General features: G+C 46.0%; 1 protein-coding gene across 2 annotated transcripts in view; it reads right to left on the bottom strand.

Moving 5' to 3' along the window:
• The window catches only part of OTUD7A (OTU deubiquitinase 7A), a 468,456-nt gene that overhangs the window by 143,754 nt on the left and 301,861 nt on the right, over nucleotides 1-22,841 (bottom strand). For both annotated transcript variants that reach the window (XM_030188471.1, XM_030188476.1), the window contains exons 7-8: nucleotides 15,142-15,243; nucleotides 11,331-11,458 (exon numbers count right to left, since the gene is read on the bottom strand). In XM_030188471.1, the coding sequence (XP_030044331.1) occupies nucleotides 11,331-11,458; nucleotides 15,142-15,243 (230 nt within the window). The remainder of the gene's footprint in view (nucleotides 1-11,330; nucleotides 11,459-15,141; nucleotides 15,244-22,841) is intronic.

The raw sequence follows: 22,841 nt of genomic DNA, 5'->3' as shown, positions 1-22,841 counted from the left end.
AAGGAGACCTAGGTTACAATCATAATTGTAATATATATGGTCTTTCGGGCAAGTAGGCTAACTCTCAATTTTTTCAATCTGTGGCTTTTTGGAACTAGTGCATCAAGACAACAATATTTACCTATGGACAAGTGGATTAAGCTAAAAGCCAATGAATTTCAAAGATTTTTGCATGTGATTAAATGGGCTATGCCCATTGGCCACATGGACAACTGGGACAACCACCTCAGGTGTGAAAAATGTATTAGCCCACTTCTCTATAAGACCATCCATATATGTACTGGAGGAATGGGATAGCTGGAAGAAGCATTTATTAATATTAATAAGGTGCTAATAAAGTACAAAAGGAAGGAAGGAAGGATAGTGAATAACCAGACAGCACAGAGACATATATAGGAATGGTGAACAGAATGCCACAAAGCATGAACCACAGTCCTATACAGTAAGAAGGGGCAGGTACAAAGAAGGGTGACAAAGAGGGGCATAATCGAACGGGGGCGCCCATCTCTAAGGGCGGCCATCTCCAGGGATGGCCCCGGGAAGGGGCGGAGCCAACCGTATTATCGAACAAGATGGGTGGCCATCTTTCGTTAATACGGTTGGGGCCGGCCAAATCTCAACATTTAGTTCAACCTTAGAGATGGTCGACCTAAATGTTGAGATCGCCGGACTTAGAGATGGTCGGCCTCGGTTTTCGCCGATAATGGAAACCGAGGCCGACCATCTCAAATCCTGCCAAATCCAAGCCATTTGGTAGTGGGAGGAGCCAGCATTTGTAGTGCACTGGTCCCCCTCACATGCCAGGACACCAACCAGGCACCCTAGGCGGCACTGCAGTGGACTTCAGTAATTGCTCCCAGGTACATAGCTCCCTTCCCTTGGGTGCTGAGCCCCCCAAATCCTGCACAAAACCCACTCCTCAAAACTATACACCACTACCATAGCCCTTATGGGTGAAGGGGGGCACCTACATGTGGGTACAGTGGGTTTTGGGTAGGTTTTCGAGGGCTCACATTTACCACCACAAGTGTAACAGGTGGGGGGGGATGGGCCTGAGTCCGCCTACCTGAAGTGCACTGCAGTACCCACTAAAACTGCACCAGGGACCTTGCTACTGCTTTCATGGAGCTGGGTATGACATTTCAGGCTGGCATAGAGGCTGGCAAAAAATGCTTTTAATTTTTTTTTTTTTTTGGGTGGTAAAGGGTTGGTGACCACTGGGGGAGTACATGGAGGTCATCCCTGATTCCCTCTGGTGGTCATCTGGTCAGTTTGGGCATCTTTTTGAGGCTTGGTCCCGAAAATAAATGGACCAAGTAAAGTCGGCCAAATGCTCGTCAGGGCCGGCCTTCTTTTTTCCATTATCGGCCGAGCACGCCCATGTGTTAACCACGCCCCCCATCCCGCCTTCACTATGCCTCCGACATGCTCCCTTAAACTTTGGCCGCTCCTGCGACGGACTGCAGTTGAGGGCGGCCAAAATGAGCTTTCGATTATGCCGAATTGGCCGTACCTGAGAGAAGGGCGCCCATCTCCCGATTTGTGTCAGAAGATGGGCGCCCTTCTCTTTCAAAAATAAGCAGGAAAGGTACCTAGAAGGACAGCAAAAATGATTAAGGGGATGGAATGACTCTCACATTAGGAAGGCTGAAGAGGTTAGGGCTCTTCAGAATGGAGAAGAAATGGCTGAAGCAGTGGCATTCCTAGGGGGGCTGACACCCGGGGCGGATTGCCGATGCGCCCCGCCCCCTGGGTGCAGCGCCCCCCGGAACAGCGCGACGCCCCCCCCCCCGGCGAAAGAACACCCCCTCCCCGGGTGCACACCGCTGGGGGGGGGGGTGCCGCATGCCTGCCGGCTCTTCGTTTTCATGCTCCCTCTACCCCAGAACAGGAAGTAACCTGTTCCGGGGCAAAGGGAGCATGAAAACGAAGAGCCGACAGGCGCGCGGCACCACCCCCCCCAGTGGCGTGCACCCGGGGCAGACCGCCCCCCCCTTGGTACGCCACTGGGCTGAAGGGAGATATAATAGAGGTCTACACAATCCTGAATGGAGTGGTATGGGTAAACATGAATTGATTGTTTACTCTTTCAAAAAGTACAAATTGTTTTTCGCTCTCACTACTGTACAGAACGAATCCTACTTGTATTAACTAAGTTAGGGAGTGGAGGAGTAGCCTAACGGCTAGCACAGTGGGATTAGAACCAAAAGAACTTGGTTCAACTCCCACTGTGGCTCCTTGTGACATGAGGCAAGTCACTGCTTATCCCCAAGGTTAAGTGACATGGAATCTTGCTACTTTCTGAGATCCTACTGGGTACTTATGACCTGGACTGCCCACGTTTGAAAAGAAGATGCTGGGCTAGATGAACCCTTGGTCTAACCCAGTATGGCAATTCTTATGTCTAGGGCAATCAAGACAGATGTACAGGTGATGTGGAATAACAAGGTAGTTATATTTGGAAGAATGAAGTGATTATTCAGGTATGTAAGTTATAAACAAACTGTAGAGAAAAAGAGGTAATCCAGAATAGAAAATATGATGGACAATACAGAGAACTATAAACAGTATGAGAAAATTGGGAACCAATGTTCTTCTATCAAAAGAAGGTTGGCTACAGTTTTTTCATATTCAAGAACAATTTCACAGAAGTATTCTATGTTAGCTGCAATCTACCCATCTGAGAGAGTTTCAGTCACTGATATAAGTGGTAGCAATAAACCAGATAAGAGAAGGGAATGAATGAGAAGGCAAAGAGCTCTCTTATCTAAATGAGCACAGAATGCCCAAAGTTGTTTCTGAGTGAAAAATGATTTCTTCACTATATTACAAATATGTATGTCAAATGTCAAGCACCTATCCAAAGCGACTCCAAGAATGCTTATCAAGTACTACAAGTAGAACCTGAAATCCATGAAGAGTAGGAAAGTGTGGTTCAGTAGCAAAACTATGCCAAGAAAAGACAATGACATCAGACTTACATGGGTTTACCTTTAGCCCATTATTGGTAAACAAGTCTACAATTCTGTCTAGCTTTGATAAGATGTCAGAAATCAATTCACAAGAAATCAAACCTATTAGAGATAACAGCTGAATATCATCAGTGTAAATGAAAAAAAGAATACCCAGTAGTAGAATCAAAAGCACTAGCAGTGCTAGAAATATATTGAAAAGAATGGAACCCAGAGCAGAACTCCAAGGTACTGCGCAGAACAGTGCGTGAGAAACAAAAGTAGATTGAAACTGGTGAACTCTGAAAGACCTGTTATCTAGATAAGCCTGGAACCATGCAAAGATCTGAGAGCCTATGAAGAAGAATGGAATGATTGACAAGATCAAATACAGCTGAAAGATTCAATGAAAGCAGGAGGACCTCTTTACCTTTATACAGACTGAGTCTAAGTCAGTTAAACAAGTAGTGAGGATGAAAACCAATTTGTCTGGGATATAGAGCATTAATCTTGTCTAAATCCAAACAGGATGAAAGCTGAATTGACACAAGTTTTTCAGTATCTGTAGTTATAAATGGCAGATTAGTTATCAAATAAAGATTAGATACAACCACGGGTTAGCTTTACGGTCCTTCAAATGGGGTTGAACAATTGCCTGTTTCCATTCAGATAGAAAGATACCCTCCCCGATGCTTGAGAATACTATGATATGGAGGTAAGGGAGAAGGGAATTAAGAAACTGCTTAAACAGATGGGTGAGCAAAGGATCAGTAACAGCATTAAGGTAAAAATTATGTATCATACCTGATCATTTTCTTTCCCTTAATCATAGCCGATCAATCCATAGACTGGTGGGTTGTGTCCATCTACCAGCAGGTGGAGATAGAGAGCAATCTTTTGCCTCCCTATATGTGGTCATGTGCTGCCGGAAATTCCCCAGTATGTCGATATCAAAGCTCCATCCACAGGACTCAGCACTTAGAGAATTACACCCACAAAGGGATAGTCTGCCCAGCTCACCAACGCCGAAGCGGGGGAGGGGAAATATTCCAGCGCACCACCGCCGGGGCGATGGGCGGGAAACCACACCCGCCGACGCAGGGGGGAACTGGCTTATCCTGCTACCGCAACCGCGGGAGGAGCTGGCTTACCCTAACACCGCCGAAGCGGAAGGGATACAAAGCTACCCTACAGCCGCACGAAGCGGGATGAAGTGCCGGCATAATTTAGTTATCAATCCAGCCACCGCTGAAACGGGGGGGAGAGGAAGCAGCAGCTCACTGTAACACATAATCGTCTCAACTCGCAGAGACTTCAATTGGAAGAACTTGAACACGAAGTCCTCGTGAACAGGAAATGAAGATTGAACTTGAACCTGAAATATAACCCGAACACAAACAATACAGATATCTGGGAGGGGCTATGGATTGATCGGCTATGATTAAGGGAAAGAAAATTATCAGGTATGATACATAATTTTACCTTCACTATCATCAAGCCGATCAATCCATAGACTGATGGGATGTACTGAAGCAGTACTCACCCAGGGCGGGACATGGAAATCCCTGAACGCAACACTGAAGCCCCAAACTGGGCCTCGGCCCGAGCAGCCACATCCAAGCGGTAATGTCGTGAGAAGGTATGAGCCGACGACCAAGTAGCCGCTCTGCAAATCTCTTCCAAGGAGACAGATCTGGACTCCGCCATCGAGGCTGCTTGTGCTCTAGTAGAGTGTGCCTTCAGCTGAATCTGCGGAATCTTTCCTGCCGCCACATAAGCTGCCGCGATCGTCTCCTTGACCCAACGTGCCACCGTAGGCTTAGATGCCTGCAGACCCTACGAGGGCCTGCGAACAGCATGAACAGGTGATCCGACTTCCGGAAATCATTGGTCACTTCCAAGTATCTGATGATGACCCGTCTAACATCCAGGTATTTGAGCACAGGGTACTCCTCTGGGTAATCCTCCCTACGAAAGGAGGGTAGGAAAAGCTGGTGATTCACATAGAATCGAGAAACAATCTTGGGCAGGAAGGAAGGCACTGGGTGAATCGATACTCCTGCCTCAGTGAATCGCAGGAACGGCTCTCTACACGAGAGCGCCTGGAGCTCGGAAACTCTTCTGGCTGATGTGATAGCTACCAGGAAGACTGCTTTCAACGTCAGATCCTTCAGCGATGCCCTTGGCAAGGGCTCGAAGGGCGGCTTCTGCAAGGTCCGTAGCACCAGATTGAGATTCCACGTAGGCACTATCGAGTGCAGAGGGCGGCGCAGGTGATTAACTCCTTTGAGAAAGCGTACCACATCTGGCTGTGAAGCCAGGGAAGCCCCCTTCAGACGACTCCTGAAGCAAGCTAGAGCCGCCACCTGGACTTTCAGCGAACTGAGCGACAGGCCATTCTCCAGCCCCTCTTGCAGGAACGCCAACACTGAAGATATTGGAGCAGTGAAGGGCGATACAGAGCCTGCCTCGAACCACGACAGCGAATGATACATACCTGTAGCAGGTGTTCTCCGAGGACAGCAGGCTGATTGTTCTCATGACTGGGTTGACATCCACAGCAGCCCCCACCAACCGGAAGAAAACCGCGGGCGGTCCCGCACGCAGGGCACGGCCACCGCGCATGCGCGGCCGTCTTCCCGCCTGTGCACGTCCGTTCCCGCTCAGTTGAATGACAAGCAAAGTAAAACGCAACTCCAAAGGGGAGGAGGGAGGGTAGGTGAGAACAATCAGCCTGCTGTCCTCGGAGAACACCTGCTACAGGTATGTATCATTCGCTTTCTCCGAGGACAAGCAGGCTGCTTGTTCTCACGACTGGGGTATCCCTAGCTCTCAGGCTCACTCAAAACAAGAACCCAGGTCAATTTAACGTCGCAACGGCGAGGGCATAACAGAAATTGACCTACGAAGAACAACTAACAGAGTGCAGCCTGAACAGAACAAATCGGGTCCTGGAGGGTGGAGTTGGATTCAAACCCCAAACAGATTCTGCAGCACCGACTGCCCGAACCAACTGTCGCATCGGGTATCCTGCTGGAGGCAGTAATGTGATGTGAATGTGTGGACAGATGACCACGTCACAGCCCTGCAAATCTCTTCAATAGTGGCTGACTTCAAGTGGGCCACTGATGCTGCCATGGCTCTAACACTATGAGCTGTGACATGACCCTCAAGAGTCAGCCCAGCCTGGGTGTAAGTGAAGGAAATGCAATCTGCTAGCCAATTGGAGATGGTGCGTTTCCCGACAGCGACCCCTTTCCTATTGGGGTCGAAAGAAATAAACAATTGGGCGGACTGTCTGTGGGGCTGTGTCCGCTCCAGATAGAAGGCCAACGCTCGCTTGCAGTCCAATGTGTGCAACTGACGTTCAGCAGGGCGGGTATGTGGTCTGGGAAAGAATGTTGGCAAGACAATTGACTGGTTAAGATGGAACTCCGACACCACCTTTGGCAGGAACTTAGGGTGAGTGCGGAGTATTACTCTGTTATGATGAAATTTGGTATAAGGAGCATGAGCTACCAAGGCTTGCAGCTCACTGACTCTACGAGCTGAAGTAACTGCCACCAAGAAAATGACCTTCCAGGTCAAGTACTTCAGATGGCAGGAATTCAGTGGCTCAAAAGGAGGTTTCATCAGCTGGGTGAGGACGACGTTGAGATCCCATGACACTGCAGGAGGCTTGACAGGGGGCCTTGACAAAAGCAAGGCTCTCATGAATCGAACAACTAAAGGCTCTCCAGAGATGGCTTTACACGATGATGGTAAGCACTAATCGCACTAAGGTGATTCCTTACTGAGTTGGTCTTGAGGCCAGACTCTGATAAGTGCAGAAGGTATTCAAGCAGGTTCTGTGCAGGACAAGAGAGAGGTTCTAGGGCCTTGCTCTCACACCAAACGACAAACCTCCTCCACTTAAAAAAGTAACTCTTTTAGTGGAATCCTTTCTAGAGGCAAGCAAGACGCGGGAGACACCCTCAGACAGACCCAACGAAGCAAAGTCTATGCCCTCAACATCTAGGCCGTGAAAGCCAGAGACTGAAGGTTGGGGTGCAGAAGCGCTCCGTCGTTCTGCGAAATGAGAGTTGGAAAACACTCCAATCTCCACGGTTCTTCGGAGGACAACTCCAGAAGTAGAGGGAACCAGATCTGACGGGGCCAAAAAGGCACTATCAGAACCATGGTGCCGTGGTCTTGCTTGAGCTTGAGTAAGGTCTTCCCCACCAAAGGTATGGGAGGATAAGCATACAGGAGGCCGGTCCCCCAATGGAGGAGAAAGGCATCCGACGCCAGTCTGCCGTGTGCCTGTAGTCTGGAACAGAACAGAGGCAGCTTGTGGTTGGTCTGAGAGGTGAAAAGGTCCACTAAGGGAGTGCCCCACTCTCGGAAGATCTTGCGTACCACTCTGGAATGGAGCGACCACTCGTGCGGTTGCATGACTCTGCTCAGTCTGTCGGCCAGACTATTGTTTATGCCTGCCAGGTATGTGGCTTGGAGAAGCATGCCGAACTGGCAAGCCCAACGCCACATCCCGACGGCTTCCTGACACAGGGGGCGAGATCCGGTGCCCCCCTGCTTGTTGATGTAATACATTGCAACCTGATTGTCTGTCCGAATTTGGATGATTTGGTAGGACAGCCGATCTCTGAAGGCCTTCAGTGCGTTCCAGACTGCTCGGAGCTCCAGGAGGTTGATCTGAAGATCTTGTTCCTGGAGGGACTACAGGCCCTGGGTGTGGAGTCCATCGACATGAGCTCCCCACCCCAGGCGAGATGCATCCGTCGTCAGAACTTTCGTGGGCTGTGGAATTTGGAATGGACGTCCCAGGGTCAAATTGGTCCGAATGGTCCACCAGTGCAGCGAATTGCGGCAACTGATGGACAGACGGATGACATCCTCTAGATTCCCGGTAGCTTGACACCACTGGGAAGCTAGGGTCCATTGAGCAGGTCTCATGTGAAGGCGAGCCATGGGAGTCACATGAACCGTGGAGGCCATATGACCCAGGAGTCTCAACATCTGCCGAGCTGTGACCTGCTGAGATGCTCTGGTCTGAGAGGCAAGGGATAGAAGGTTCTGCGCCCTTGCTTCGGGAAGGAAGGCCTGAGCCGTCTGAGAATTCAGCAGCGCTCCTATGAATTCCAGAGATTGGACTGACTGGAGATGGGACTTCGGGTAATTTATCACAAACCCCAGCAGCTCCAGAAGGTGGATAGTACACTGCATGGACCGAAGAGCTCCTGCCTCTGAGGTGCTCTTGACCAGCCAATCGTCGAGATACGGGAACACATGCACTCCCAGCTTGCGTAGATACGCCGCAGCCACCACGAGACACTTCGTGAACACCCGTGGTGCAGAGGCGAGCCCAAAGGGCAGTACACAATACTGAAAGTGCCGTGTCCCCAGACGGAATCGGAGATACTGTCTGTGAGCTGGCAGTATCGGGATGTGAGTGTAAGCGTCCTTTAAATCCAGGGAACATAGCCAATTGTCTTTCTGAGTCATTGGTAGAAGGGTGCCTAAGGAAAGCATCCTGAACTTCTCTTTGACCAGGTATTTGTTCAGGCCTCTCAGGTCTAGGATGGGGCGCATCCCCCCTGTTTTCTTTTCCACAAGGAAGTACCTGGAATAGAATCCCTGCCCTTCCTGCCCGGGTGGCACGGGCTCGACCGCATTGGCGCTGAGAAGGGCGGAGAGTTCCTCTGCAAGTACCTGCCTGTGGTGGGAGCTGAAGGATTGGGCCCCCAGTGGGCAATTTGGTGGAGTGGAGGCCAAATTCAGGGTGTATCGGCACCGCACTATTTGGAGAACCCACTAGTCGGAGGTTATTAGAGGCCACCTTTGGTGAAAAACTTTCAACCTCGTCCCGACCGGCAGGTCGTCCGGTACGGACACTTTGATGGTGGCTATGTTCCCATGGATCCAGTCAAAAGCCCGTCCCCGGCTTTTGCTGTGGAGGCGCAGGGGGCTGCTTAGGCGCACGCTGTTGACGGGAACGAGCACGCTGGGACTGTACCTGTGCCTGAGGAGGCCTTTGGGCCGGCTGGGTGTACCTACGCTTGTTGTAGGCTTAGGGAGCAGCCTGCCGGGCCCGGGAAAAACGTCCACCTGCAGAGGTGGATGCTGAAGGCGCCCGGTGGGAGAGCTTGTCGAGAGCGGTTTCCCGCTGGTGCAGTTGGTCTACTAACTGCTCGACCTTCTCACCAAAAATGTTATCCCCCCGGCAAGGGACATCTGCCAGTCGCTGCTGGGTGCGGTTGTCCAGGTCAGAGGCACGCAGCCAGGAAAGCCTGCACATCACTATACCTTGGGCCGCAGCTTGAGATGCCACATCACAGGTGTCATAGATACCCCTGGACAGGAACTTTCTGCATGCCTTCAGCTGCCTGACCACCTCATGAAAAGGCCTGGACTGCTCTGGTGGGAGCTTATCGACCAGGTCTGCCAGTTGCCTCACATTGTTCCGCATGTGAATGCTCGTGTAGAGCTGGTATGACTGGATGCGGGTCACGAACATGGAAGATTGGTAGGCCTTCCTCCCAAACGAGTCCAGAGTGCAAGACTCCCGCCCCGGGGGCGCCGAGGCGGTATCCCTCGAACTCCGTGCTCTCTTGAGAGCAGAGTCCACGACCGCCGAGTCATGAGGCCGCATCAACTCTGGGTCAGAGTGGATCTTGGGACTCCGCTTTCTTGGGGATGGTGGGGTTAGATAATGGCTTCAGCCAGTTCCGAAGCAGTGTCTCTTTGAGGACATTGTGCAACGGTACCGTGGAAGACTCTCTAGGTGGTGATGGATAGTCGAGGACCTCGAGCATCTCAGCCCTCGGCTCATCCACGGTGACCACAGGAAAGGGAATGCAAATAGACATATCCCTGACGAAGGAGGCAAATGAGAGGCTCTCAGGGGGCGAGAGTTTCCTCTCCGGTGAAGGAGTGGAGTCGGAGGGAAGGCCCACAGACTCCTCTGAGGAGAAATATCTGGGGTCCTCCTCCTCCCCCCACGAGGCCTCTTCCTCGGTGTCGGACATGAGCTCTTGCAGCTCAGACCTCAACCAGGCCCGTCTCGACTGCGAGGAACCACGTCCTCGGTGATGGCGTCGAGCGGTGGACTCCCGTGCCGGCGGGGATGAAGCTCCCTCCATCGACGTCGACGGGGACTCCACCTGCTTGGCGGTCGACACCGGTGCCGCAAGCTAGAGCACACCGGCGCCTCCATCAATGGTGCCGGGGGCGCAAGCACCCCCGGTGCCGGCATAGCTTGGCGCATCAGCCCTTCCAGAATCCCCGGAAGGAGGCACTCGTCCAGGCCCGCTGTCGGGAAAGGCAGGGGGGCCGGTGTGGGTGTCGGTGCCGGAAGCTGCTCGGGTCCAGGAGACGGTACCGAAGCATCCGCAGACTGACGCAGCGACACCTCTTCAACCGAGGGGGAACGCTCCTCTCGGCACTGCCGCTTCCTGGGCGTCGAGCCCTCCCTCGAGGTGCCGGAGCTGGCAGTCCTGTGCGCCGTGGGCGACCGATGACAGTGCTTCTTGGTTTTCTTTCGATGCCCGTCATCGGCGCTCGGCGGTAGAGACGAAGAGGAAGTAGAACCCCCCCGGCCTCAAGGAATCGGATCCGACAGTGTTCGGCCCCGCTGGCCCTGGGTAGAGGGAGTGGCCGGGGCCGACTGCCCGCGCGGCTGCTCACCCCCGCCGTCACCGGCGGGCCAACGGTACCTGTACTCCTGGGGTCGGTGCCAGAGTTGGCGCCGATTTCGTCGACATTGGTACCGGTACCGAAGACCCGGCCGTCGACACTGATGCCGTCGAGGGGCCGGCGCAAGTTCCAAAAAGACGGTCCCGAAGAAGTTGCCTCGCCACGTGTGTCCGCTTCCGTAAGCCGAGACACAAGGTGCACGTCTTGGTATTATGCTCCGGCCCGAGGCACTGGAGGCACCAAGCGTGGGTATCGGTTTGCGAGATCTGCCGGCCGCACCGACCACACTTCTTGAATCCGCTCGGGACCTTCGAGGACATCGACGGAAAAATCGCGTCGGCGAAGTCAAAGCGTCGATGGTGGCGGTGAAAAGCACACCCGAAAAAGAAAACGACCGCGCGGCCACAAGGCCGCAACGAAGCGCCCTCGCAGCTAAAAACGACGAGGACACTGATTTTTTGTTTTTAACAATTCTAATGCCTATCTAGATGTCCTATACAAAATGTGGCTTCTACTCAGAGCGGACCTTCCATATACAATATCTTCTTGAGCAGCATGCCAGAAACATTAGCAAATATAAGCAGCATTACACTTAATAAACTCCATAGAATTCTAGTGTATGTCTACTTCATGAAAGAAATTTAATGAACTAGATATGAGTACTTTTAGCAATTATGACAAACAGACCTCCTTATTCTGCTGAGTTTGCTGCCATCTCCACCTCCTCTTCAGTGCTTCCCTTTCTGCTCCATTTCTCATCATAGTGTACAGTGCTTTCCGCAAAACAAGGTCCCGGTCATGAAATCCCCACATTCCTGCAACACAAAAACAATATTTCAGAACCCTTAAGGCATTATGTCCCTCAAGGTATACACTTTATTGTGGGAAGGGGTTTGTATGCATCAGTGAAACCTGAAACAATGCTGTGTGGCATTATAACCTCTATTAGGTCTTCCTGTGGAAGACAGGTTCAAGCAGAGATGCTAGACCAAGTCACACCACTTCTATATTGGGATGTAGTGATACAGTGGCAACTCACACTGCACGGGACAACAGAACAGTAACCCACTTCTATATATTAGGAAGAAAACCATATGGCAAGACAAATAGAAAAGATGGGCCTTAAGATGGGCCTTTTGGGTCAGAAGGCACTCAACAAATTACTGAGGAAGAGCCAAGGATGTTTCAAAGAATCATTGGCTTTTATGGATGTGGCAAAGCATTGTAGCCCTCTAATTATTGAGGCTGCCATCGTGATGAACAAGATTCAAAGCTGCAAAGATAGAATTACAGCTGAAACCTGGAACATGCGAACTATAAACCAAGGCATACAGAACATAACCAAAAATGAAATGGATTGTCTTAATATTGGCACTATGGGCATTAGTGAACTGAGGTGGACAGGAATCAGACACTTGTTCAGAAAAAAATATGGTTTACTACTTGGGAAATGAAAATCAGAGAAAATAAGTTGCATCATGGTCAAAAATGATCGTGCAGGGTCAGTACTCAGATACAATGTTGTGAATGATCACATTATCTCAATTAGATTACACAGACAATACTTCAACATAACTGTAATTCAAGTTTATATACCAATGTCCAATGCAAACGAAGAAGAGGTGGAACAATTTTATGATCCCTTTCAAACCACAATAGATAGATTGTGCAGACACGATAGGCTGCTGGTAGTTGGAGACTAGAATGCCAAAGTTGGAAAAGGAAAGTAATGCAGTTGGGCCTTGGGGTAGGAACCAGAAAATGAGGTATGAGATTGACTTATCAATTCTTTGGTAACCACCAATTTTTTCACTACAAATACATTTTTCATCTAACCAAAACATTGCTTGTATACCTGGGTATTACCAGGTAGAGACCAGATTGACTATATTTTCTGCACTAGTAATTGAAAGAGTAAAACCAGGCCAGGAGAAGATTCTGGAACTGATTACACACTCCTTGTGTGCAAGATAAAAGTTAAATTGAAGAAAAACAATAAACCCATTCTGATTCCAAAATATGATCATGAAAACATATTAGTCTCCTTCATAGAGAGTGTCAAAAACCAGTTTGAGTCATTGAATTTGAAGGACAGAAAAACAGAACAATTGTGGACAAAAATTAAAGACATAACCAAAGTTAAACCACAGAAGAATCTACAGAAGTTTAAAAGGTCAAAGAAATAAAGGTGGATTACAGAAGAAACAGTGGAAATATGCCATAATAGAACAGAGGCCAATAGAAAGAAAGGCAAAGATTGTGTTAAAGAATTTAACTGCAAATTTCAAAGTGCAGTCAGAAAAGACAAAGACCGATAAAACACCACCACCTGAAAACAAATTGAAGAGGGCAATAAACTAGGGAAAGCAAGGGCAGTTTTTCAACATATTCATGAAATCAAAAAGAAATTCCAGCCACTAAAAGGTATGTTAAGAATGCCAATAGACAGATACTATCGGATACATCAAAAATCAAAGATGGAAGGAATATATGGAAGACCTGTACAAAAAAAAGACATTAATATGGATGATTCAAAAGAGGCAGTCTATGCACAGAAAAACTCTTGATTTTACAAGTCAGATCAGCCATAAGGTTACTGGAGGAGTGATTTTCAATACGAATGTGTTTTCCCACCTATGTTTTGACAAGCTTTACTTTCTTGGGAGTCCTTTTACTAAGGTGTGCTGAAAAATGGCCTGCGCTGGCGTAGATGCGTGTATTGGACACGCGCAGGTCCATTCTTCAGCGCACCTGCAAAGAAGGCCTTTTTTTGGCCGAAAATGGACGTGTAGCAAAATAAAAATTAGCGCGCGTTCATTTTCGGCCTCAGACCTTACCGCCACCCATTGACTTAGAGGTAAGGTCTCGTGCATTAAATGGGTGGTAATCGTCAGTGTGTATACACTGCCGATTACTGCCTGGTTAGCACTGCGCCATAGTGGATGCATGTAAAAAATTAAATTACCGCCTTAGCCACGCGGTAGCCAGGCAGTAGTTCCGAACTGGTGCGTGATAGGCGTGCATAACCGCTTACGAGGCTTAGTAAAAGGGCCCCTTGGTTTTCACACTCTGTCCTTTTCACTGCAACGGCCTCTTTGACCTGTAGCTCCTTAACATTGTAGTAAGATAAGATAATGAAGGGCAGTTGAGACTAGGGCTCTGTGAATCATCAAGAGTATTTTGAGTTTTATCCTGAACTCAGTCGGAAGCAAAGGAAGGGAAACCAGTTGAGGTGCAATATGTGAAAAAAAAAAGAGAAACCAGGAAGCAACTGCGTGGCAGCATTCGGGACTATTTGCAGCAGTTAAATACTTTGCAATTGTAAACCAAGATTAAGAATTACAATATCTCAGTTTTAAGAAAATTAAACTTTGCAAATCTGTCCTAAAATCATATGTAGGGCTGCATTTCTGAAGTAGTCTGTGAAAGATGTATGGTTGTTTATAGCTAGTCTGCATTCTGTTTTAGATTCTTTACTTTGTAATTTGTCAATTTGTATTTCTTATCTTGTGATCACTTTTTATTCTTTAGTAGTATTTAGGGCTGTATTTTGATTAAAATTTGTAATCGTGTGATTTAAAGGTATGTTATTTATTTTTTCCCACTGCAGCTCCTTGTGACTCTGTCTAATGGAGAGTTATGTGACTTGCCCAGAGTCACAAGGAGCTGCAGTGGGAAAAAAAACAAAGTTTTAATCGTGCGATTAATCATGATTAAATTTTTTACCAAAATGCAGTCTTAATTAAGTTTCAATTTACTCAAAAGTTGCAGCTTAAAGAATGAATCTTCAACAGTAAACTGGGGTTTTAATATGAGTAGCATTCAATCACTCCCAAATCCTATATCTGCTGAGATAATGTAATCAATTGTCCATATGTAATCTGTGAGATCGACCAGTGACTATTACCTTCTATCTTAGAAAGGGTCAGAGTTAACCTATCCTTCAGCCAATCAGCTACACTGAACAAGGTGAACTGCAACCATTCCAAAGCTCTCTCTGCCACAGGGACAAATAAGAACTGGATGTTGTTGGTGTACAGTCAATAATGGACGTTCGTTTCTCTTCAATTTCCGGCAGAGAGGTATAACATAGATGTTACAGGATGTTGGTCTTGATCAACTTCTTTTGGTTTGACCCAGAATATTATGTTCTCATGTAATGGTGGTGTTGGGCCTCTTATAATTGGTGAGCCACTGATCATCTCACTTCAGGTCACAGTATTTTTTTTTCCACACAACATTTTGAATTGAGTTTTCTTAGGTGCATAAGAATCAAAAACCTTAAAACCTTTAAGGATTTGGTATTAAATCAATACATGATTATATTTAATGGCAAAGCCTAGTCATAAAGCAGTTCTTGACATTATGTATATGATGCCTTCCTTTTTTCTATATTCATGTAAAAATGCATCCCTTGGATGGTGATTTAAACATGAAATATTGATCATTAGGCATGTAAGTGGTGTGATTGGTCACTTTGAATATTTTTAGCATTTACCTAATGAAGCAGCATGTAACAGACAATTCCCATCTCCTGTCGTGGCTAATGGAAGAAGCCGTTTGCAACTTGAACATGTTGTTGACCACCAATTCAGACGGCCTGAAAAACAGAGGGCATCTTCAATTTAAACATTTTATGTACAAATATATACGTCATAAATGAACTGGTGGCACATATCTTCTATGCTTTCTCTTTTAAATCAAACACATATAGTTTGCCGTTTGAATACAGCTTGCCCTAAATGTCAAAATAAATAGAAAATGGTAAACACAAATAATTCTGAGATAGCTAAAACAAAAATTGGATTTGTTTTGAATAATGGGTGAGATAAAGGCTTTGGAAGGCAGTCTATAATGGAAATGGCAGTTTGTAATAGAACAGCCAGTACAGAGAAGCTGATTTATCAACTTCCATGTGTTTATCAGCTTCACCGTTGTCCTTCAGGGAAATAATATGGCACAGAAATGAGTAATTTGTAGGGCTAAATTGCACTATGATGGACAATCTTTCTACCACCAACATGAAAAATCAAACACATAATAACGTGCAATTGCTATTCTTTTATATAATAGTATATTCTTTATAAATTGGCTGAAATGTGTGCTAATGGAAATGATCTGTGAAGCAAAATACTGAATAATAATGGGAAAAAAAATCTAACGTGCTAAGACAATTTTTAGCTGTGTTTCTTTTTCTAGGCTGTGAAATAACAGCCTGTCACCTACTCTTCTGCTAGAATTTTTTATAATAATATAATATAGGCCATGGAAAGTTAAATCCGTGTTGTCATTGGCAGAATCACAGAACAAAAATATATCAAGGATGAGATAAGCTGCAGTGAAATCACAAGATAAATTCAAAAAGAAAAGCTAAGAAGGAAAACAATTAAATTTGTATCAACATTCTAAAATAGAGCTTGAGAAAACCTAGTTACTCACCTGGAGCAAGCATTTTCCATGAACAGCAGGATCCAAGTCCTCAGAACATGAGTGATGTCACTGACTATGCCCGTGCAGAAAAACTTCTCCAGCTTAGTAAGTACTAGAAGATTTTGAATCATTTTGATGTGCATGCAACTTTCCATCTACCACTATCACATGGGACCACCTCAGTCTTCTTATGCAACCCGAGCAGAATCTAACTGCTTGGGGAGGTGGGGTGAGTATGTGAGGATTTGTATCCTATTGCCCATGGAGAACACTTGCCACAGGTAACCTGGTTTTCTCCAAGGACAAGGAGGATAAAAATCCTCACTAGCTACTGGCTGTCTTCAACAGAAAAAAAGGGTAAAACAGCAATAAGGCAATGCAAAAGGAAGACACAAAGATATTTTTGGTGGCAAGCAGCTCGTTTCTAAATACGTATATTTTAAGTTGTATTATGACCCTCAAGAATCAAATGTACGAGAACATAAACAAAAGAAATACAGTCTGCTAGCCAATCAGACAGTATGTTGTTGATGGCAGCTACCCTCCGTTATGTTTAGTATGTTCTTGAGTCAAAACAAACAAAAAATTGGGAGGACTTTTTAATTTGTTCCAAAACAGAAAGCCAAGGCTCTCTTGCAATCCAGTGTATGCACAGTGCTTTTACCTTTGTGGACGTGAGGATTGGGGAAAAAAATGTTGGCAGGATCATAGACTGGTTAAGATGGAAATCAGACACTACCTTAGGAAGGAACTTAGGATGAGTATGCAGAACCATCCTGTTACTGAAGAATTTGGTGTAAGGAAGATCAGTTACTAGAACCTAGAGCTCACTCTCTGAGTGCTGAAACCACTGCCATCAAAACCAGGGCCTTCCAGGTCAGCTACTTCAGTTATCAAGTGGCTCAGAGAGAGCTTTCATTAGCTGGGTTAATACCACGTTGAGGTCCCATGATGTTGCAGGAGGCTTGATGGGAGGCTTCAGAAGAAGCAAGCCCCACATAAATTGAACTAAAGGCTGTACATACATTGGCTTTCCTTCTGCACGATGTTGAGAAGCACCAATTGCACTACGGTATGCTGTAACGGAGTTGGGATTTAAATCTGAGTCCACAAAGCTAGAATACAATCAAGCAGTTTTTATGCATGACAGAAAGAGGTCTTCGGCCCTTCTGTCACAACAGCAAACGTTTTCCACTTAAAAATGTAAGACCTCCTAGTGGTATTTCTCGCAGAGGCCAGTAATACCTGAAAAACACTGTCAGACAAGATCAATGAAGCTATAGCTGCCCTCTCAAGCTATGTCATACATTACAATCACAGGAGTGGTCCTTGGACGAGGAGTTGGCTGAAAGGATATTTTGAGACTGAGGTACTCCCTCAATAGATCTTTTCACCACTCCTTAGAACAAGATATCTTAGGGGTATGTAAAGTGGTGGGGGAGAGTGGGGTTTGATTATATTTTGTTTAAAATCCTATTTTTAAAATGAAGGTACATCTACAATGCTTTCCCACTGCTTTGTTGGTGACTTGTATTTTGTATTATGTTAGTCTACTTGTGGTACCCGTTTCATTAAACTTACCTTTGAAATAATGAGTGGCGGTAAAGGCTCAGACACTAAATAGCCACACACTACTTTTAATTTTAGCGCACGACCATTTACTACCCCCATTTTTAAAAAAAACCCTGTTTTCTCAGCCATGGTAAAATATTGGCCCAGCGTATGCCAAAAACATTTTTCCCACTTTTTACCATGGCTTAGTAAAATTACCCGTTTACTTCAAAATGCAGCACTCCCTTGTAGTTGGAATATACCCAGTCAAAAGAAATAGAAGCTTGAGAATTTACTGGATTGTGCAGATATTCAGCTACTTGAATTTCATAAAACAAATAGCCAGGGAAACCTAATATTCAAACTTTACAAGTAACTAGTCATTGAACTGTTGTCCATTATAAAACTATTGATCTCAAGTTCTGATCATAGAGTAGAAATGCTGTCTTTTTCACAAGCTGGTGGGAATCTACACATGTAAGGGCATTTTTTTTTTTGGTTGGTGTTGTTGCTCTGGAAAAACATTTCATACTGTAATTCACACACAATGCTCTCTAAAGAGATTTAGATCTGTGTCAAAGGCTCATTATTTACTGCTGCTTTTGGCACACAGCTCCCGGGAGTATAGGTTTATGCTACTATATGCATCTTCAGGGATTTATGTTTGCATGTTTTTAATTTTATATACAATTGTTTTTCTGAGTATATGAGTCAGGTACTTTTCTATCATATTTTTTGGAGTTCCTTTTCTATGATATTTTATTTTTTTTATTTAAATTGTAAACCACTGATCTGTTTGAGTTTAGTGGTATAGTACATTTTAATAAACTATAAACTATAACTGATAGCCTTTTGCTCCCCCAAAACAGTCAAACACAAAACAAAAGATCTAAAGTAATAACACGTACAACCAATGTGCAATGGGACCCGTGACATATACTGTGCATTGTCATGCACTAACACAATAATACATATCATATCACGCCTAAAGTGTGTCATAAATCAAACTGGAATGCAAAGAAAAGTGGCATTATCTTGGATTTCTTTGAACATAGCCATTTTCAATCATGCAGCTTTGTCCAATCTAGCAGTAGGGGAGCCAACTTTTCAGCTTGAACATCATGAACTCATGGGCGAATGCATTTCAACTCAAACTCAACTCAGAAAAAACACACTGTCTCACCCTCTCGTCTCAATACAGCAAGAACAAGCCCACCAACAGAAACACAGCTGACTACACCCTCCCCATCTCAGAAAGCCTGAAAATTCTTGGAGTTACAATTGACCATAACCTCACGCTAGAGAACCAAGCAAAATCTACAACAAAGAAAATGTTCCACTCAATGTGGAAACTCAAACGAGTGAAACCTTTTTTCCCTGAGGGAAGTATTCCGCAACCTGGTACAATCCATGATACTAAGCCATCTAGACTATTGCAACGGAATCTATGCGGGATGCAAAGAACAAATCATAAAGAAACTCCAAACTGTTCAAAACACAGCAGCCAGGCTCATATTTGGCAAAACGAGATTCGACAGCGCCAAACCCCTACTAGAAAAACTGGATTGGCTCCCAATCAAAAAACGTATTGCATTCAAAATCTGCACCCTGGTACACAAAATTATCTACGGTGAAGCGCCGGGATACATGACTGAACTCATAGACCTACCAACCAGAAACACTACAAGATCATCACGAACTTACCTAAATCTCCACTACCCAAGTTGCAAAGGCCTAAAATATAAAACAACCTATGCATCCAGCTTCTCCTATATAAGCACGCAACTATGGAACGCATTACCAAGCGCCATGAAAACAACTTATGACCACTTAAACTTCTGAAAAGCACTAAAAACTAACCTGTTCATAAAGGCATACCCTAATGATCCAACCTAAATGCCTGAACCCTGCAACACAACGAAACCAAAACCATACTGGAAATAACTAAACCCTTCCTCCTCTTTATGATCCCCAAATGTTTTTGTCACACATGAACTTTACCCTACTACAACTTCACTCTGTATTTTGTTCATACCAGAACTAATGGTATTATGTAAGCCACATTGAGCCTGCAAAAAGGTGGGGAAATGTGGGATACAAATGTAACAAATAAATAAATACATAAAATTATTGGGGGTGCTAAGCCCAATGGTTATAACCCTTGCCTGGATACATACAAGGAATCTTCTCAATATTGGGGGTGCTCAAGTACCCAAGCACCCACAACTCCGGCTCCTATGGACTTAACCAGTTATCATGTATGTCCACCAGAATGAAGGGGGAAAGAAAAGCTTAGGGGAAATCCTTTAAAACATCAAGCTTTTCTAGATAAAATTAAACTCATGTAACCATTATTAGTGCAGAACAAATGTGAAAACAACATTGAGAGGGAAAGAATAAGGCAGGCCTTTGGTTAGAGGGCTGCTGGAAGAGGTGCTTGTTTTAATGTGTCCTACTTTGGTGTTATGTACTTTTTTGTGACTTATTTATTCTGTATGTGTTTTTGTATTATAGGCAGCTCATGATACAATATAATCAAAAACATAATGGAAAGAAATTCAAGTAATGTGATAAGAAAGAACCTAACATAGCCACAGTAGGCAAACATACCAAAGTGCCCAAAAAATCTTCAAAAACTTTTCAGGTAAACTTCAATGAGCCCCCCTCCCCCATTCCCCCAGACCCAGTGAGCTGAAAGCACTAGAAAATGCATCTTCTGGAGGGTGGGGTTTCACTAAAGCGTTTGCAAATAAATATCTATATCTTACGTACCCAACAAGATGGCATATTAGAAACCAATCTCCTCCTATATATGTCAAGCCCATGAGTTTCTTTTTAATGCTATGAACACATTGGTCCAGAAATATAATAGGACACAATACAATTCAATGTGTTGGAAATCTGGTCATTTATTTGAGTCAATTTAAAGAGCAGGTCTGGTAAACATTAGAAACACTAGTACAATCCGTTTCCGCATACAGTTCAAACTCCTTTTATAAGTGCATTCACTCTGCAGCTCCTCAGTACCTCTCCACTCTCATCTTTCCCTACATTCCTGCCCAGGATCTCCGTTCACTGGGTAAATCTCTCTTATCTGCACCCTTCTCCTCCACTGCTAACTCCACACTCCGCTCCTTTTATCTTGCTGCACCTTATGCCTGGAATAGACTTCCTGAGCCGGTACGTCAAGCTCCATCTCTGGCCGTCTTCAAATCTAAGCTAAAAGCCCACCTTTTTGATGCTGCTTTTAACTCCTAACCCTTATTCACTTGTTCAGAACCCTTATGTTATCGTCCTCACTTTAATATTCCCTTCTCTCTTGTTTGTCCTGTTTGTCTGTCCTAATTAGATTGTAAGCTCTGTCGAGCAGGGACTGTCTCTTCATGTTCAAGTGTACAGCGCTGTGTACGTCTGGTAGCGCTATAGAAATGATAAGTAGTAGTAAGTAGTAGTAGTAGTATAGGGCTAGATTTTATATAGTGCGCCTAGAGATCCATGATCCAGGCATATTCTATAACACCAGATGCCCCACCCCCTGCACCCGCTGATGCTGAAGGGCCAGCCAGGCCACCCTCGAGAGTGAGAAGGAGACGGGCAGCCTACAGGAGGAGGGCACTGAGGGTGATTATGATGATGAGGAACAGGAAGATGAGGAAGAAGATGGAGAAGAAGCTGCTCCACAGCCCAACATTCCCCACTCTCCTGCACACCCCATCCACTCTGCCCCACCCAGGAGCAGCGAGAGGAGGGGAATATCTCCTCCAGAAAGGACAATGGCCTCCCACATGTCTCCCCATCTTCCCCAAGACAGTGAGCTGAGGCTTGTGTGGCTCCAGAGGAAGGTGCTGGTGGAGCCCCAGCTCCGCCTGCATCTGAAGGGGGCAGACTCAAGGAAAATGTCAGGAAGTATTTTTTCATGGAGAGCATGGTAGATACTTGGAATGCCCTCCCGCGAGAGGTGGTGGAGATGAAAACGGTAACAGAATTCAAACATGTTTGTGATAAACAAAAAGGAATCCTGTTCAGAAGGAACGGATCCTCAGAAGCTTAGCCGAGATTGGGAGGTGGGGCTAGTGTCTGGGAGGCAGGGCTAGTGCTGGGCAAGACTTCTACAGTCTGTGCCCTGAAAATGGCAGATACAAATCAAGGTAAGGTATACACAAAAAGTAGCACATATGAGTTTATCTTGTTGGGCAGACTGGATGGACCATGCAGGTCTTTTTCTGCCATCATCTACTATGTTACTATCCAGCTCATTTTCGAAAGAGATTGCTGGCGATCTCCTGACACAAATCAGAAGATGACCAGTGATCTCCTGAAACCAGCCAAATCGGTATAATCAAAAGCTGATTTTGGCTGGCTTCAACTGCTTTCCATATTGGAGCCGGTGAAATTTCAAGGGGGTGTGTCGGTAGGGTAGTGAAAGCAGGATGAGGGTGGGACGGGGGCGTGCTCACGAGATGGCTGGCTTCGCCCGATAATGGAAAAAAGATAGCCGGCCTTGATGAGCATTTCGCCGATTTTACTTGGTCCCTTTTTTTCATAACCAAGCTTTAAAAAGGGGCCCCAACTGACCAGATGACCTCCCCTTACTCCCCCAGTGGTCACTAACCCCCTCCCAACCAAAAAAAAATTGACATCCTAAATCAAAACTATTTTTGTTCAGCTTTTTCAGCAGTACCAGTGGGATTTGAACCGGCCACCTCTGGATTACAAAACCCAGGGGTCTCTCTCAGCCAATCACAGCGCATTTAGCTGTCTGTGATTGGCTGAGAGAGACCTGAAGGGGCATAATCAAAAGGGAGGGACATCCAAGTAAGTGGAGCTGTGGCCAAGTGGTTAGAGCACCGGTCTTGTAATCCAGAGGTGGCCGTCCAAAAAAGTGCACGTCAGGGACGTCCTTTCACTCAAAAAAAAAAAAAAAAAAGACGTCCCTGACAAGCACTTGGATTTTTTTCCCACTTTTCTGAATCCGGCCATCTGTAAACCCGGCGATCTCAACATTTGACCTAAATGTTCAGGTTTAGCCGGCCCCAACCGTATTATCGAAAAAAAAGATGGCGGCCATCTTTTTCGATAATACGGTTGGTACCGCCCCTTTGCGGAGCCAGCCCCGAAGATGGCCGGCCATATAGATGGCCAGCGCCGTTCCATTATGCCCCTCTATGTTACTATGTTACCTGCCACTGGAACAGAAGCTGTCTTGGAGAAGATGGA

Source organism: Microcaecilia unicolor, chromosome 1 (assembly GCF_901765095.1).
Source record: "Microcaecilia unicolor chromosome 1, aMicUni1.1, whole genome shotgun sequence".
NCBI classification, from domain to species: domain Eukaryota; kingdom Metazoa; phylum Chordata; class Amphibia; order Gymnophiona; family Siphonopidae; genus Microcaecilia; species Microcaecilia unicolor.
Note: the sequence above shows the minus strand (reverse complement) of the source record. Positions and strands in the feature narration are given on the sequence as shown.